Genomic DNA, 18025 nt, shown 5'->3' with positions numbered 1-18025 from the left:
TGTCACACAATAACACATACAAACTAGCAGATTGAGGCAGCAGTAGGCAAACAACTTCCATTTTCTGTGAGGTAAAATTACTGATTTTACCCATCGAGTTAGGTTGGTTGGGAGAGAGTTATAGAACAGTGGTTTCCTTTTGGAAAAGGCTGTCTGGAGGCAATGTCACCCGCTGAAAAAAATCTAAATATAGCACACACTTAGACTGATATTGATTGTATTAGATGGACGTTTTTTTGTCCACAGCAGTACATTGCTAAGCTTCCTTGCTGGTGCCCCTGTCTGCTTCTCCAAACTGGGGGCATGCTGATCTCCATCTACTGTATGTTATACTCTGATATTACACATAAGTGCTAGAAAAAATGAAATATATGGAGTATGTGGATAAGATATTGTAGACTTTTGAAATATTTTTTGTAAATTTCTGTTTATTGTTGTTTAAGCATTCTCAAAAATAGTTTCTCCACCGAGGGATTGAAGACTTTCAGTACCTTCTTTCCCCCCTGCAAATCAGAAGAAATTAACTTGTGTGTTTTTTCCCCTTAAAGTTCCTTTAAAGGCTGGGGATGAAAATGGCAGGTAATGATGACGAAGGTTTGCTCACATTTTTGAAAGCAAACACACCTTTGAACAACACCGAGGGTGAAAGGTGGCAGTGTCCTGGCTGAATTCAGACCTTTTTTCAACGTTGCAGTACCTCAACTTTTTTTTTTTTTTTTTTTTTAACGAAAGCACGTTCATACCGACCTCCTTAAGAAGTTTAGACTGAAAGAGACTGTTTTTGAAAAACTGGAGCCCTTCAGCTGAATCCCATATGTTTTTTTTGGCAGACGAGTGCTGTCTGCTTGGCCGCGGCTGATGTTGGGGATATTAAACTGATGGAACACAGGACTCTTGATCCCTTTTTTGAGGGTTGTGTTTAGAGCCTCTGTCAGACACCTGCCATTGTCTCCTCTGACATCGGGTAAGACCGAATACTGGGTGGCAACAAATGTACCATCAGAGACCCTTCTGCGGTGGAACTGAACTTGAGATGGCAGAGAAGCTTTAAAGAGTTTTAAGTCTTGCGTAATGTCAGAGTGTGTTTTTTAATCAATTTATTGCACTGCATTTTATACACTAATTAAGGGACTGTTGCCAAATAATCATCCGCGAGGCATTTTATCTCACAGACTTGGCCTCCCAGAGACATAATTTCCAGCTGGAGATGGATTTTCCAAATGTTTTTTGTTTGTGAAAGAGATTCCTGGATGATAATTTATAAGTAGTTCGGAGGAGGATGACGTGATGCGTGAAACTGTACATACGGGTTTGTTGGGATAATCACATGCATGCTTTTGTCCACACATCAGTTCACCTGAAGCTGACCTCGCTGATATTCCACAGATTAAATTAAATCTCCAGTCATTGGAAAAACAGACTGGTTTGAGGTTATTGCAGAGTATCTCCTTTTATTTAATTTTTACCTCTTGGAATAAAGGCTTAATTGAAGGGACAATAGGTCTGATTTTCACAGCTTTGTAGCATTATAGCTCCTTATCCATACAAATATGCTGGCTTGGCCTGAATTGGCTCGACGCAGAGAATCAGCTTAGCGGAGCAGGCATTTGTATGTGCAGTTTTTATCATGAAGCAGCAAAATCAGGAAATGTTGGGTTTTCATCAGCAGTAACATAACACGTCTCCTAGATAACTGAAAGGGAACATGAAACAGAAAATACTGTCCACCCCACACAGTTGCGACTCAGCACAGCTCAAAGTGTTGTAAGTGGTAATGGAAATGCAAATCAGTTTGGCATGGTCTGACTCTGCACAGCTAAAAGTGACAATGGAAAAACCCTGCATCTGACATTTAGCTTTGTGGGTTTTATCCTTTAGCTTGTTTTCATTGTCCAATTAATCATTCGGTCCAGTGGCTCCCAAACATTTTGGTTTGTCTCCTTTTAAAGCAAAGCTCTACTTAGGCGTCTCATTTAGGGGCAGCTGTAGCCCAGCATGTAGATGGAATTGTACATTAATTGCAGTGTTGGCGGTTCGATTCTTGGCTCATACCTGTCCGTATGTCAAATTAAGACACTGCGGATTGCTCCTAATCAGGCCAGTGCCGTGCCATCATGCCTTGCTCCATCTCTATTAGTTTTTAGATGGGTGACTGAGAGTCATGTTGTGACAAGCTTTATCTGGTAAAGTATAAAAGTGCCAAGTCGATACAGTTTATTTAAGCAAGAGGTTGTTGTTTTAGAACAGCTAAGTGGTGTAGTTAGTCACAACCTAAAGTGGAGATTATATAAAACAGTTGCTACATATACCTTGAAAGGTTTCAGAAGGTAGGGCGGCGTGGTGGTGCAGTGGTTAGAACTATCGCCTTAAACCAACAAGGTTCAATCAGGTGGATGGCGCTTCTCCATTTCCTCCCAGTGTACAAAATTAAGCCGAATATTCTGGATATGACTGCTGCCGTCTTGTGCTGGTGACATCATTTGGAGCAAGAATCTGCCCAGTAGTGAGGGTTGAAGCCACAGTGTCGAGTTCCCGTCCACACTGCCAGCCGACTCAAACGTGGGCAGAGCTCATGTCCCATCAGTTAACACAGAGAGGGTGCGATTGATGACCTATACTGCAGCCATCCACCAGGACATCACTTTTAGGGAGCTGTCATGTTGTCATTCTTAGAAATGTCAAAGGTTTGAGGCCTGGCTGTGTTGCTGGGGAGTTTGTTTCTGGGGCAGGGCCTTTTTATGTTATGTTATGTTTTGCATGTTCTTCCCATGTCTGCGTGGGTTCTCTTCTTCTGCCCCGGCTTCCTCCCACAGTCTGAAGACATGCAGGTTATTAGGTTAATCGTTGAAATTTCCCACAGGTGTGAATATGAGCGAGAAAGGTCAGTTGTCAGCCCCGTAATGAACTGTCGATCTGTCTACCCCGCCTCTTGCGTGTCAGCAGGGAGCAGCTCCGGCCCCCCTGCAACCCTGCTAACAATAAGCTGTGCCAGATAAAGGACGTATGGATAAGGTTCTCTGAAGAGCTACAACTATCCAGTAATCCACAAGACAAAAGCGTTGTTTTGTGTTTTCTTTTGGAGAGAAATGTGTCATGCATTTGAAAGCTTCAGAGATGGCCAGTCAGTGGACTTTGAGTATAGATTGTGGTGTCAGATTGTTTTCTTAATCTATTTCATATCCTGACTGAAAGATTTCTCACATGGTGGTTTCCAGCAACAGTTTTTATTTGTTGTTGTCAGGAACTAGCCCACAAATAGTTTAACGGCTCCAGAGAACTACCCTGGGGGATTATATGACTGATTGTTTGCCCTCAAAATGCATTAAAATATCTTGGGTTACAGAAATGCGCTCTTAGGGGAGTTACAGTTTCGAACTTTTGGTTTTACTTTAAAACCATGCTTGAAACTGCAACTTGGTTTCACTTCTTCTAAAATCCTGCTGGTGGGGAGGTGGCTCACCACATTTTATCTGAATGGATCATTCACTTGATTTGACACCTCAGAGCCAAAAAGACGTTCTCGCTGTCAGGCGACAGTGCTAACCACCAGCTTAAAAAAGTCACTCTGCACAGCTCTCTTATTTATAGATAGTTATGTTATGTTACTCTGGGTGAAATAATCACTCGAGTATGTCCTTCGAACATTCATCCAGCAGCCATCTTTATTAAGATGTTTCTGTGCAACTGAGAGAAATTCACTAAAAGAGTGATACAATCGTATTTTCTACAATCTACTACAATCGTATTTTCTTTCATTTAACCTTTTTTTCCTTTAACAGCAGGTAAAACACAGATGATGAATGATGCTGAAACTGTATGGATGCTGCCCTTGACCTATGATTTAATAGGTTTGGCCAACTGCCTCATTGTCCCAATGACATTTCTTATTGTTTGTCAGTATTGTGTATCTTCTAAGCATATTATGTGTAAATATTCCAAGTACATCGTATTAGCCACAGTACTAAGAAGCGCAGTATAGTTTCATGTCCTCTTGTTCAGAAATGTTCCTGTGTATCCTCCTAAATGCCACAGAGGCCCAAGTCAAATACTATCATTTAATACAAAATGACTGGTGGAGGCAGCGTGATGATCTGCAGTGACAGCTGTGATCCACTCACTACTAACAAAATAAAGCCTCAAAGGTCATTTTCTCCAGATATTGCTTGTGTTATTCGTCCCAAAAGTCTCAAAATCTGTTAACAGTGTGGTGAAGGTCAATAACAACATTACACTTTACGCTTGAGTTAATTATCCATTTTTTTTTTTTTCTAATTGTTGGATGTACTGCCGTACTCATCATACAGTTGTAGGCGTATTTGGAATATTTCCAAATATATGCAGCCAAGTTGTTGCTGAATCACCCCAAAACTAAATTTATCTGAAATACAGGACAGGACAAAGTCAAATTTCCTTGTTCATAAATTAATAATTCAACAGTTTTTAGATGCACAAGCTGCATGACTCAAGGTGTGATGATGTCTGCCTGTCCATTCATTCATGTATCTGTCCAACTTATAGATCAAGACTGAAATATCTCAACAACTATATGAATGATTGCTGTGATTTCTGGTTACACCCCTTGACTTCTCTTTAAAACTCCTCTGCAGACTCACGGTAGAAAGATGGGACTGGCGGCGAGCCGTGGCAGTTCATCAAAGTAGTTGTCATGTACAGGTACATGTGGCCAGTGTGGCCCGAGCGCCATGTTGCAGAGAGCTACATCAGAGACAGAGTGCATCTTAGAGAGAGGACGCATTAGGAGACGGCTAAAAGCGATAATTGGTGTCAGTCTCAGTGTGGGTTCGGGCTGAAAAATTGCAAGCTTTGTCAGGCTAGGGCTTGAACACCATGGGCTAGGGCTGGAGTTTGTTTTTTTGCAAGTGCAGGGCTCTGGTATGCATCTTGCTATGCATCACTGATGACGTTGCATTACATTACAGAAAAGTTGAATGTTGTGTATGTTTTTTTTTTTGCTGGAGTATCTGTAATGGTACCTTCCTTGCGGTGAAACAGTGGTCTTATTGAAATGAATGAGTGCGCTAATGTCTGTCTGGTTCCAGTGCTTCTTTAATTAATGTATGAGTGCAGGATGAGTCAGACCAAATGCCCATTTCAGAGGAAAACAATAATGTGCTAAACATTTATCCCTGTAGGTAACAACATGTACTTTCCTCTGGCGCCACCGTCAGGCAAAATTTTACTTTTTTACCCTTTCATAATTAAAATAAAAACCGTCCCCTCTCCTCTTTTTCACCCATTGAAAAATTTCTGGTGTGTAATGAGAATTACAGGCCCATGAGTCAACGAATCTTAGGATGTGTGAGTTTTTCCACACTCTTAAGTCGTGTCTAGAAGGAGCATGGAAAGAGACTGGGTTTTTGGAGGGAAAATGTGGTGGAACGCAGACACCTGCTCAATACCTGTTTGTTTATTTGTTTGTTTGTTTGTTTGTTAGTTAAAAATAGACCTTAATTGGGAATGATGAAACACACAATTCATTCAGTTTTCAGTGGCACTTGAAATAATAAGAATAATTTTAACCACAGTTTAACACCTTCAACCTCAACCTGAGTGCATCCAACATGCTTTATTCTTCTTTACTTTAAATGAATGGATAACCTTCTCATCCTGGCTTAGAAAATTATAAAATTTGCATTAAACTATAATAATGTTTATCATGTCTTTGCTTTAAGGACAGATGAAAATAGAATTTCAGCTGTGTCTGTCCCCATTCATTCATATTGGTGGGAGCTCGGCACTTTCTTTGGTCGGCACAGATTACTGAAACGCCTTGCTCATTTAGATGGGAGTATTTTTGCCTTGTTAAGACACAGCAAGCATATTTCATATAACATGGTCTCCTTTTTATGGGTTTTTATAAAGCAAAATGAGATTTAATGAGCTGCTCTCTTTTCTCTGCCTCTGTCTTTGTCTCCATAGACAAGCTTGGATAAAAAGGCTTAAAAACTACTGAACCACCAGTATTGACTGAATTGATTAGAGCCTTGCAGTTCTGGCCCAGTTTTGATCCCAAGGAGGTGCATGAAAAACTTGTATCTTTTGAATATCAGCGGCATTCAGTAAAAGTGCAGACAGTGTTAGTTGTTGTCTTACACACAGAGGGATTTGAGATATCGTCGAAACACACCCCACTTGTGCGTCATGTTGTGGAGCGGCTCTGATCAATATTAAAATGCCAGCTCCCAGTCTCATTACATAGACTCTTGCATGACGTTGGTTTATAAAATTAGACTTTGACTCCTCACACTGTCTGCCACGTCTTAACAAGAAGGTGGCATTTTCAGCTCCTATAGCCCTCAAGATGCTCAGAATTAAATAGCAACACTGGACGGATTCACAACTCTTGTCCAATTATCCATCTGTCAGTTTGCCTGCCCCGCCTGCGGAATCCCACCTTCACCCGAAGAGGTTTTTTAATAGGTCTGCAGCTAATTTATAATGTGTGTCAGAGGAGAGATGCACATCTGGACTCTGTTCTGCCTCTCATTTTATTATTTTTTTTGAAGAAACACGCTTCAACTTCACTGATCCGAAATTGAAGCATGTTCTATTGGAGGGTTAGATCTTGAGGTTTTTTATTATTATTATTGGTATGAGTCCATTAAAGGGAAGATTATTTGAAGTGAGGTTGTATTAGGTACTCATCAATAGTCAGTGTATTAGCTACAGTGGATGCTGGCCGGAACAACCACAGTTTGGAGAAGCAGAGAGGAGTATCAGCATAAAAGCTAAGCAAAGAACTGTGGACAGGGTTAGCAGCAAAATATAGCCACTTAAAAAAGAGTCTACCTAAAACAGGGGTGTCAAACTCATTTCAGCTCATGGGCCACATGCAGACCAGTAAAACCATTGCATGCTAATAAAAAAACCTCCAAATTTGACCCTTTTTTAGTATAAAGAAGTAAAACAAATAACAAAACATTCACAGGGTTTACAAAACAGATAATGAACAGCCTGAGATGCCTTAAGAAAAATAAGATTTCAGCAATATAAATCAAAAATAGCAGCGCACTTTATTGAAAAAATTGGAGGTAATGACTTCTCTGCAATTTTCACACCCTGGGGCCGCCATCTGTTGCAGATAGTACACTGAAGTTGATATATGCTGATCATATTTTATATAGCGGGATGACAGCTTGGGCATCGTTGTTTTTAGTTGTTGCTCTTGACGACGATGCTGTTTGTTGATGCAGTGCAGAGTCTGTGTTACACACTGTTTTTTATTGTTATGTCTTAATTCATGTGTTGCACTTATGCTGCAAAATCAATTGCCCATTGAGACAAATAAAGTTGAAAGCTGAAAGGTGAGGTCATTCCTGTTGGAAAAGGCCATCCATATTGATATTGGTTTGTTTGAGGTAGACCTTTTTTAAGTGGCTGAAATACCTTTTTGTTTCTGACCCTGTCCACAGCAGCACATTGCACCTTCTGTGCTGGTGCCCTTGTCTTCTCCTCCTAACTGAGGGCAGGCCAGCCAGCGTCTACTGTAGGTAATACACTGTAGGTGATGCCTCATAAATCCCCACTTAAAATAATCCAGACTTTCCCTTTAACTTCTAAGACGCTCAGCATTTTCTTCTTTCTCGATGCTGGCATAATCAGTGAATGAGAGAGAGCTACACTGTAGTAATTTCTGTTTAATTTCATATTTGCTTCCAAGCTCAGCCTCTGTCAACATACCGGTCTCAAGGTGAATTTATTTAGCTGCCTGGGAGTCAGTCAAGGTGGGGATGAGCTCAGAGTAAATAAAGGGAAGAAAACTGAGTGACAACATGTATTTACGGGTGCAGTGCCAGGATTAATTCAGGCTGGATAATGTTGTCTCTGTATAGTGCATGTGAGGAAACGGTTATTGGCACACGGCTAAGCAAACTACCTTACAGCCTGGCAATGTATGCTGACATACAGAGTATACAGAATCTGTGTTTGTGGATGATGCCTGCAGGTGTAAGATAAATGTACACAATAAGCTGAGGACCAAATCCCTGCTGCAAATATGTTAAAGTTTACAATGCAGGCGACAAGATATATTGTTTGTTATGCATTTGTAAGACCTGACTAAGAGTTTTTTTGGCGACTACGGCATTTTTTAAAATACAAATTAAGACATGTAGCCGTTGCGGCCTTACAATCTCCTTTTGACAGCACTGTATTCACATCACTCTGAGGGAGATGCTGCTCTCTCTGATAAGGAAGCTGTCACATAATCTCTCTTATTTTGTACTCTTGTCTCGTATCACGTCCATTCACGTCCCGATAACCATTTGCTGCCATCAAATCCGAATTTCATTTGAATGAGAATTGTACATTGTCCATATGATGCATGTTTTTGTTCAGTATGCATCTATATCCTCTCTAATGTGAGATTGCTGGCAACATACTGTGTGCGTTCAGGGCTTTGTTGTGATTCACTTGCGGAGGCTAAGTGTGGTTCATCATATTCATCGTTCTGAGAGCTTCTGTACAAAAGTCTGATTGTTGTTTGAGATCTAAGGGAGCTGTGAACAAACACGCTCTGTGAGAAGCAGTTTGCATGACTCTCACATTACCTGGGGGGATTTTGAATGACTGTTCATCAGTGATTTTAATTCTCTGTCCAACATGTCTATAGTTTATACAAGTAATGAAGACAGAATATGCTTGATAGCCCCCACAAATCTCATATTTGACTTTGTTGAATTAGGAAGAGACAAGTTGTAAAATAGCGATATTAAAGGGATAGTTTGGATAATCTGAAGTTGTACAGTATGAGGTACTTACCAACAGTAAGTGGCAGTCACCATGGCCCCACTAAACATTTCAAGTGTGCACTATATTTAAAGTATTTTCCCCTCATTTGCTTGCCATCAGACAGATGGGAAATCACCATTATAAAAGCAAAATATGGCTCCCTTTACACCAACCAAACGACCAAACCAACATTTTACGTCACAGAACATGTGAGCTGCTTGTCTACCGCTGCCTCAATCAGTTTCTTTGTGCTTTTGTATGAAGTCTGTTTTAAAAGGTTAGCTCAGATTCGCTGACCCATTGCTTAGCTTCCTATACCAGTGTTCCTGCTAGTTCTCCTAAGCGGGGCTGTAGTGACTGCTGTCTGCTTTAAGTAATAGACTAAAGTGCCTCAGACAACTCCGCTGCAAGATTGCCAGTCCCATCAAGTGATATTTTGTTGAATGGTACCACTTTTTTGCCTTTTTTTTTTATCTTGCTCCGCTGTAACGCTCATTAGGATGCCCATGTTCACTCACGACATGGACTTGGCCTGATATGCATTGCTCCCAGCTGAAAAGAGCAGTGATGTGAACGTGTTGTGCATTCAAGCCATAAAACACAAGAAATGAGAAGACAAACAGGGTAAATACAGTATACAGTAATCAGTTGCTAGCTACGGTGGGCATGCACAGTATATTGCTGGAAATCGTGATGAAAAATCAACCTGGCAGAGACTGTCCTCCCAAGAAGAAAGACCTTAATCATAGCCTTATCACATCAAATAACAGGCCTATTTTTCAACATTTATTTTGGAAGGCAGACAAATGATGTTGTCAGAACAGCAGACACTTTGTTTGATTCTAGGATGGCATGGACAAATGACATGTTTTCTTCTTCTATTTTGTAATTTGTTATTAGGAGGACTTTTTGAAAGGGAGGCTGTTTGACATTCCTCAGTTTCATGCTACTCTGACGATTAGTGGGAGTTATGCACCGAAAATGTGGCGATGCAACAGGAAAAGACTGTAGACGTAAACATCACAGGTTTCCAAGTATTAAAAAGATATGCTTTGCAAATGTTTTATGAGAGAGGAAATGCATTCAGCGTGGTTTTAAGCCTGAAGGAAGCACACGTTATGTTTTGATTTGAAACACTGAACATGACTGTGTTTGTTTACAAGAAACCTCAACAGGGTGCCTTTAAACAGGTGTATCCAGGCCTCCAGGGTTCGTCAGCAAGTCATTTTATCTTGTTTATGTTAAAGCAGAGGTTTGATAATCCGGTTTTCAAGTGACGTCTGTCAACATCATGGCCTGCTTTTTTTTTTTTCCCAGAAGAAACCTGGTCCTCTTAAACTGCAACAAAACAGACTAACACAGCATTGTTATTGTGTTAGAAAGTGGCAGTAAGTAGTGGCAACTTTTTCCAAGTAAGAGGTCGTTTGATACTATATCTTTTCTTTTCATTTTACTGGCAGACTGTTTATGTATGTGCAGCACACCTCAGGACATGAATGTTCTGTTAATGTTTTTATTAATGGCAGCGAGGAGACTCAGTCACACAGTATCAAAGTTACATGTAAACTTGAGTAAGAACTCAAAACTGGATTCCAGCCAGCAGTGCGTGTAAACAAGAGAGGAGAGTGGGGAGAGTGTTGGGTTGATTGGGGACTATGGGAGTTGGAAATTAGTTCAGTGTGCGTGTTGGTTGCAAAGCACCATATGTGCACAGTCCAACAGAGTGTTAGCGGAGAGGCCAGGGCGAGGTAAGGCCTGCGAGGTGCAGCCGTGGATCTGGACCGGCTGACTGAGAGCTGGACCAAATTCCTCTGGAGCTCTGTGAGAGGTTGCTCTGTCTGCGTACAGGTGCACGGTAACAGCATTTCTCTCTGCCAAGCCAGTTTTCTCTCTCTCTCTCATGGATAAATGTGATTGTTAAACACTGAATCATTAATGTGCCTCCCGTCTCACTGGATATCGCTGGCGTTCACAACAGAGTGACACATGTTATAAGTGCTGCACAGATGAGCAGATTGTACATATTTGCATTTTACGTTACAAAACATTACACAAAGATGAGGCCTTTTTAACATTCTCATTTGCGTTTGTCATACATCTGTAGGGAACATTTGTAATATTCATGCAGGAAAATTCAGAGTAATCACACAAAATAGCTACAGATGGTTTTAGTTCTGCAACTGATGATTATTTTTATTGTTCATTAATCTGTCAGTTATTTTTCTCAATTTATTGATCAGTCGTTTGGTCAATAAATTGTCAGAAAATAGCACAAGATAAGAAGCTGGAAACAGAGAATTTGTTTTTTTTACTTTAAAACATTTGCTCAAGTTGATTAATCGATTATCAAAATAGTTGTTGATTAATTTAATAAATGATTCATTATCCATTAATCATTGTGAGTCTAGATGGTTAGCAAAGTGCAGTGCATGGTAACATACTCCTCAGTTGCAGCTTATCATGCGGTAACCTATATAGGAGTCCTTATGAATGTTCATGACTGTTGTTGTTAAGCATCATTTGGTCAATATGTCATTTCTAATGCAAAGTTGACATTATTTAAGATGTTTTTGTTATGACAATTTGACATGAATCAAGCCAATAATGTCTTTGTTATGACAACTTGACATTAACCAAGACATCATAACCTGTCAGTGTCTTAGTCATGATAACTTTGACTTAAAGAAAATGTTTAGCTTTATGTTTAACATGTCATTATACTGTCATATGTGGTTAGTTTTGACACTGCCTGTCATAAGACCATTGGTTCATGTCAAGTTGTCATAACAAACACATTTTCATCTTTGTTCATGTCAAGTTCTTGTAACCATAATTGATCGAATGACACTCAGTGATAACAATCATAAACATTCATAGAGACTCCTTCATGTTCACGACAGGTGTCATGAAGTGGTTGTGACCGTGTAAGTGTTTTCTTCACACCATCTCAAATAAACTGTTACCACGCTAACACGTGTTTTAATGCAGCTTTACTCAGCCTTCACGACACCTGCTTTCACCCATCATTTGGCTTTGATGAGGCGTACATTCAGTTTGTTTGTACATTATCGTGGTAACTGGACAGTGTGACCCTTTATATCCACCCTCGACTGTGGGCATGACTGACGTGTTATTGCAGGAAATCTGAGGTTGGCAGGTAGCAATCACAAAACAATTTCCCTCCAATGTGCCACTAATGATGTGGAGCTTTCTGATCACCGCCTGAAGCTGACGGGTGACCAGCTGATAATTGCAAACAGTCAAGTTGACGAAAAAACAACCTGTCACAGTGACGCACTGAAAAACCCATATACATTTAATAAGGTAATTACCACTTCGAAACATTCTGTGAAATTACTGAATATTACATTAGCACATCTGTAGTTTCATTGGCATGTTTTTCTTGCATCTGTTTGGTACGAGGATTGTTATAGAGGGCATCATGGTGTCATTATGTTGTCGTCTGTTGTCCAATCAATTAGATATCTCATTAGATTTTTCAGGTTTTGCAGGTGTACTTGCTGTATGATCCCACTCACTGACCTAGTGTTATGTTGCAGGCTGGGATGATCCGCACCGACTCAGATGAGTACTTCATCGAGCCCCTGGAGAGAGGCACTCAGGAGCTGGAGGATCAGGGCAGAGTCCACGTGGTTTATCGCAGGTCGGCTCTGCTGCAGGCCCCCTCCGACATCTCCGTGGACTACCAGCTAGAAGGTAGGACGCACGACCACCGTGTCTACCGCTACTGGGACGGATAGCAGAAGGGTGTTATTAGTATAGGTACTACCTCTACTACTGCTGCCACTCGTACTCGCTGACCTTGAGTTCTCAAGAGGATTTTGAAACCGAAGTGAGGTGTCTGGAAGTCCTTCACCAAAATCATTTGACTTGAATTTCATAACTTTTCTTTCCTGCATTCTGGTGACTTTTAAATGATGAAAATGACAAAATAATGCACATTTATTTGCAAACAGGTGTGTCAGATGATCTTTAACTGGAAAACAAAATTTACGCAATTAATTGGTTTGAGAAAAAAGTGAAAGCTGCTTACATGTGAATATTTTCTGCTTTCCTTTTCATGACAGTAAACTAAATATATTTGGTTTGCACGTAAAACAAGACATTTGAGGATGTCATCTCGGGCTTTTGGAAATTAAAAAAAACTTTTTTCACCATTTTCTGACATTCTATAGACCAAGATAGAAGATCAGATCAGATCAGATCAGTTAGTTAGTAAATAATCAATAGAATACTTAACAGTGAATATGATCGCTAGTTGCAACCCTTGTCTTCATCAGTGAATAGAGCTGATTTAAGTGATCATTGTTACACACTAAGGTCATATGATGATACCTGACAAAGACTGCGAAAAGAAAAACAAAGGAAAAGCAAGTGAGTGGAGTCTTTTTGGTGACGTAAATTACTGCTGTAATTACTGCTGTTGCTGCTGCTGTTGTTATTATTACAGCTACCAGCTGTCAGTGCTTGCTCTGAATACCCAGCTTGCCCTCTCTTTATACCAAACAAATGCCACTGTTGCTGCAGATGGAAACATGTTGAGCGTCACATCCAATGTGAAGGAGATCTGTGCTCAGAAAATACTTCTTCCTATCAATGACTTTGTGCTAAGGAACAAAACACCAAGCGTTGTTCAACTCTAAAGTAATCAAAAACTAAAATTTTAACAATACATATATAAATTGATTCATTATAAACCTTCCATTGGCAGTCACAATCAGTTGGCACATGTACTACTTGGCTGCATCGCAGTCCATCTGGATTTGGCTGTGGTGTAAACAGAACTGAAGTGCTGGTTTTGAGCCTGACAGGGCGATGTGCATATATTTGCTGCCTTAATGAAAGCATGGTAGTAGGATGCTTATATTTATATTTGTCACAGCAGCTGCTGACAGACTCACTAAGTGTTGCATTTCCTTTGCCATTTCTACATAAAGTCGTCTGCCAGTGGAGATGTTTGCCCTCACTGCTGTTTCGGAAGTTATTTTCTCTGACTTCACACAATCGCAGACTGAAACTTGAAGAAAAAGTCGACTCCCAAAAAAGAGCAAAACACAGCAGTCAGCTGTTCGATCTAGAATTCTTTCTATTTTTTTCCCTCACAGGCCCACACACATGCTGTGAAAACTGACATGATATTTGTCTGCCGTGATGTTTAGGAGCGATGCTGGCAGTAGTTGTAATCATGTTAGTTATTTATTTAATACATGAAGGAGCATCTGAGTTAATGAACATAAACAAGAAAAAAAAGGATTGTTTTTGGCCTCTTCAGTTCATGTTTCAAAATAGCTTCAACCTTTGAGGAGCAGCTGTCAGTGCTCAAATACCCCAGAGTCAAAGTGTTCAATATTGAATACGCTGAAGCCGGGTCATTCCTGTAAACCAACAGCAAACTTATTCTGAATCAACCAACTAACAAAACTCCTGTAGCTTTAAATTCCTTATCCTAAGAAGGCTGCTAATGCTATCTAATGCAATCTATCTTAAATCAGCTCAGATTTGACTGAGTTATGACTCTGAGAAGAAGTGCGATTTTTGACTCAGATTCACCTCACGTAGCATCTTTGCCTCACGTCTCTTCCGCCACGGTTCCCCTTCAACTCTACAGTGTCCCTCCTGGGGAGGATTTTGGCCTTGCCCTGTAGTACATCCATGTCTATTACTGGTCATATCTTGTCATATCTTGATGGTTAAAATTCAACAGTGTGAAATGATGAGTTAAAGTAGAGAGGAGCCTGCTGAATATTTTATTTCCCACCTCCCCCTGTAAGGTTTAATCCTGTCTGACTGGGGCTTGACTTAGTGGTGTGGTGATGCGGGACTCTGGGGGTCTGACTTGGCTCTATGTGCCCAAACAAGGTTCTGCTCCACCACCTTTAATAAAACCTGCCCCACTTTATTTCTGTGGAAGTACTGATAAGCCTCAGAGCTTTTCAGGTTGTTAATTGCTTCACTGTTGGCAGCAAGAAATCCATAAAGCAGTGCTGACTAAGTAAGCTACTGTACTTTATCTGAGGCCACTTCTTCACGTCCTCCTCACATCCCTCGGTAATAAAAGGCAGAGATATGATCACTTTATCTTTTTGTGGAGGTGGTGAGGAGGACTGTTTCCCCACATTATTTATTTACTACAAATCTCCAAGAAAAGAGACAGGAAAATGTCTGTGAGAGTTGACGAGACAAGTGTTTAAAATGTTGGTCTCATTTAAATTAAAACTGGAAGCTCTAATGGCTGTTTATTATCATCTCACTGGGGCTTCAAGCTCTTAATATGATCAACAGGAGATGACAGGAATTCAGTAGGGAGGAATAAGCAAAATATACACAATAAGTCAAAAGACACACAACAAGGCTGTCACAGGCAGCAAGCTATAATCTTGTGCTCTGAGAATGTTTTTAGAGACACACCAGTAACAGTTTTTTTTTTTTTTTTTAAAGTTTGACCTGCTGATTTAGATTTTCTTTCTTTCTAAGAAAGATTCACAGAATACACAAACTTTTTTGTAACTTTTCTTAAATAGAAAATTCATTTTTTTTTTGTTCGTTTGGAAACATTGACAAATAACATTGTTTGCTCTCGTCCACTCTTCTCCTCTTGTGCTCTTTCCTCTATCTTTTCCTTTTTCTAACATTTCTTCTCCCCTCTTCTCTCCTGTTTTCTCTCACATTTTCTTGCAGTCTCTACTCCTTTCCTTTCCTCTGTGTATCCCTCTCTTCTTTCCAATGTCATAGCAAGTGCATCTGTGTGGCTGTGACCAGTGCTTTCCAATATGGCTGTCACATTACTGTCATATACCCCTTTCAAATACACAAGTGCTAGCTTGGCTTGACTTGGTTTTGACTCTGCATGTTAGCCCAGCCTGGCAGGGATTTGCATCTCTATTGCAAAAGAGCCACAGCTTAAAGGCTTGATGTTTTTTTTTTTTTTACTGAAGATGAGCTTAGCTTGAATTGAGCGGCTTTGAAACGGCATATCATCATTTTATTTCCCATAAATTCTTCACAATAAAAGTCCCCTTTTATTTTGCTATTAAAAGCTTTTATTATGAAGCAGCAACATCTAATTCAATCAGGAGAGACTAAGAGTAAAAGGAAATAGTTTATTGACACGTGCATGAGATATGAAACATGAAAAGTCTTTGGCGGTTAGACCCCATTGTGGTGAAAACAATATGCACATATATAAATGGGGGTGATGTAGCTATAGTGAAGAGAAACCCCCCGGGGGTCTAGACACTGGTGGTAGTGGTGAGGTGCAAAGCAGAGACTGGTGAGATGACTCCTGCTGCTTGGACCTGAAGACTGGAGGAGAGGCGTTGGGGAGGATCGAGGGAGGAGAGAGGGGTGGAGGAGGGTCGCATGACTGTCTGAATGACAACTGACGGAGCAAAGACAGAGGCCGTGGCAAAATCTGATTGGATAGTAAAGAGGAAGGGGAACACCCACAATCAGCTGATTAGAGGGAATAGGAGGAGTGAGACAGAGTAAAAGAAAGTCTTCTGAGCTTATTTGTGTTTTCATCAGCAGTAACAGTCCTAACAGCTGAAAGTGAACATGAAAATGATATGATAAAATAAAGCAGATACCAGAAAGGACAAACACTGACATAGGACCGACTGACAAACGATTTTGTCTCTGGTCCAGTCTCGCAGCATATGCTTGTTTTAGGGACAGGTGGCTTGTCACAGGTTGGCTGCAGTCGGCGAGATGTCACTGCAACCCACATGGAGATGGGTCAGGCGCATTTTGGCCCCACTCCGTAGAAGGTCCACGTTGGGCGCAACTGAACACAGCTCTTGATTTATAAATGGCAATTAAAATGCAAATCAGCACGGCAGTACTGGCGTGTGCAGTGTCACCATCATCAGATTCTGTGAATGTATGTAAATGGAAAAAAAATATTTCATCAGCTGCAATCAATAGGCTGCAATGTAGAGAGGTTTTTCATCCTCCTGAGTGAGATCAGCCAATTAAAGTCTTAAATGAAATTTGAACTCCCACGCATGAAGTGACAAGATGAACATGTTTCATCTTATTTCTTCATGCATTCAGTCCCTTTAAAGGAAGCTGGACTCCCTGCTGTTACCTCTTTTCAACTTTTAAGTCTTGGGTATGAAGCACCACAAATGTGTTGTAAACAACTTGCTCTTGTACTGATGTGACCCTCCAAAAGACTAATAACTACCACTCTGCTCACTCTGTTTATACCTATAACACAATACGCTGTCAGAGTCACATCCAGTGCCTCTTTCAGCAGGTTTGTTTTCAGCTGCTGCAACATTTTCTCAGGAAATCAATTCCTCTCAACACCTGATATGTGTTTACAGCTATTAGCCTTGATGATAAGCACAGGCATAATGCCCTGCTTGGGCTAGCTGGTTGCTTATCTGTGATAATCAAATGAGATGAAGTGCTCTCCTTGTAAAAAATCTATGTATTTTCATGTTCAGTTCAGAGGCTCCTGCACTTCATTTGACGTGCTGTTTGTTACGTAGCAGCAAGTTTGAGGAAACCTGTTTAAATGGCGTGCAGGTAATGCATGAGGTGGCAGGTGTGGCATCAATCAAACTACAGCAGGTGGTGGAGATGCAGACTGAAAATAAGCTTTCAAAACTGTTGACAGCGTCAATGCAGCAGTTTTTCCATTTGGATCCAGCTAAGAGCCATGTGAAATATGTGTTTATCAGTCTGTATTGTTGATGCATGTGGTATTTTGTGTACATGCCGCACAGAGCTGTCAAGTCTGCATAAGTGGTTATTTTGGCAACTGTGATTTCTGAGGTTAAAGTACACTGGGTCAAGATGGACCACTCTCTGGACTGAACCATCATCATCATAACAATAAGCAGTTTTGTTGACAAAAATGTGATAACAATTTAAAAATACATGATTGTGAACATAAAACATGAGGACAACTACATCTCCCCCGAAGCCTTGCTTGTTGCCTTTTTGTAGAATCATATTGTCGAGTCATGTAAACAGTTCATTCAAAAGCACTTTTAATGAATTTGCTTTTGGATTCTAGGTCAATTTTGGATTAATTCAGTGACATCGTCACAGTGGTTTGTTCCTGACTGCAATGACGTTACATTCTGGAAAATGCTAGAGCTCAGATTTGTGCCTGTGGCTGCCTTCTTCATGAACATAATTGCATTTAGAGCAATACCCCATGTTAGAAAAAGTTTTTTTCAAAAATAATTAAGGAGACGCCTTTGAGTCTATGTTAAGGGACACTGAGGCGGTTAGAAATCAA

The 18025-nt window shown here is 40.4% G+C and overlaps 1 protein-coding gene across 2 annotated transcripts in view; it reads left to right on the top strand.

The window, feature by feature from the left end:
- The window catches only part of adamts3 (ADAM metallopeptidase with thrombospondin type 1 motif, 3), a 149807-nt gene that overhangs the window by 23546 nt on the left and 108236 nt on the right, over positions 1-18025 (top strand). For both annotated transcript variants that reach the window (XM_084728256.1, XM_084728255.1), the window contains exon 4: positions 12312-12468. In XM_084728256.1, the coding sequence (XP_084584382.1) occupies positions 12312-12468 (157 nt within the window). The remainder of the gene's footprint in view (positions 1-12311; positions 12469-18025) is intronic.

Source organism: Lutjanus erythropterus, chromosome 10 (assembly GCF_056507025.1).
Source record: "Lutjanus erythropterus isolate fLutEry1 chromosome 10, fLutEry1.hap2, whole genome shotgun sequence".
NCBI classification, from domain to species: domain Eukaryota; kingdom Metazoa; phylum Chordata; class Actinopteri; order Lutjaniformes; family Lutjanidae; genus Lutjanus; species Lutjanus erythropterus.
Note: the sequence above shows the minus strand (reverse complement) of the source record. Positions and strands in the feature narration are given on the sequence as shown.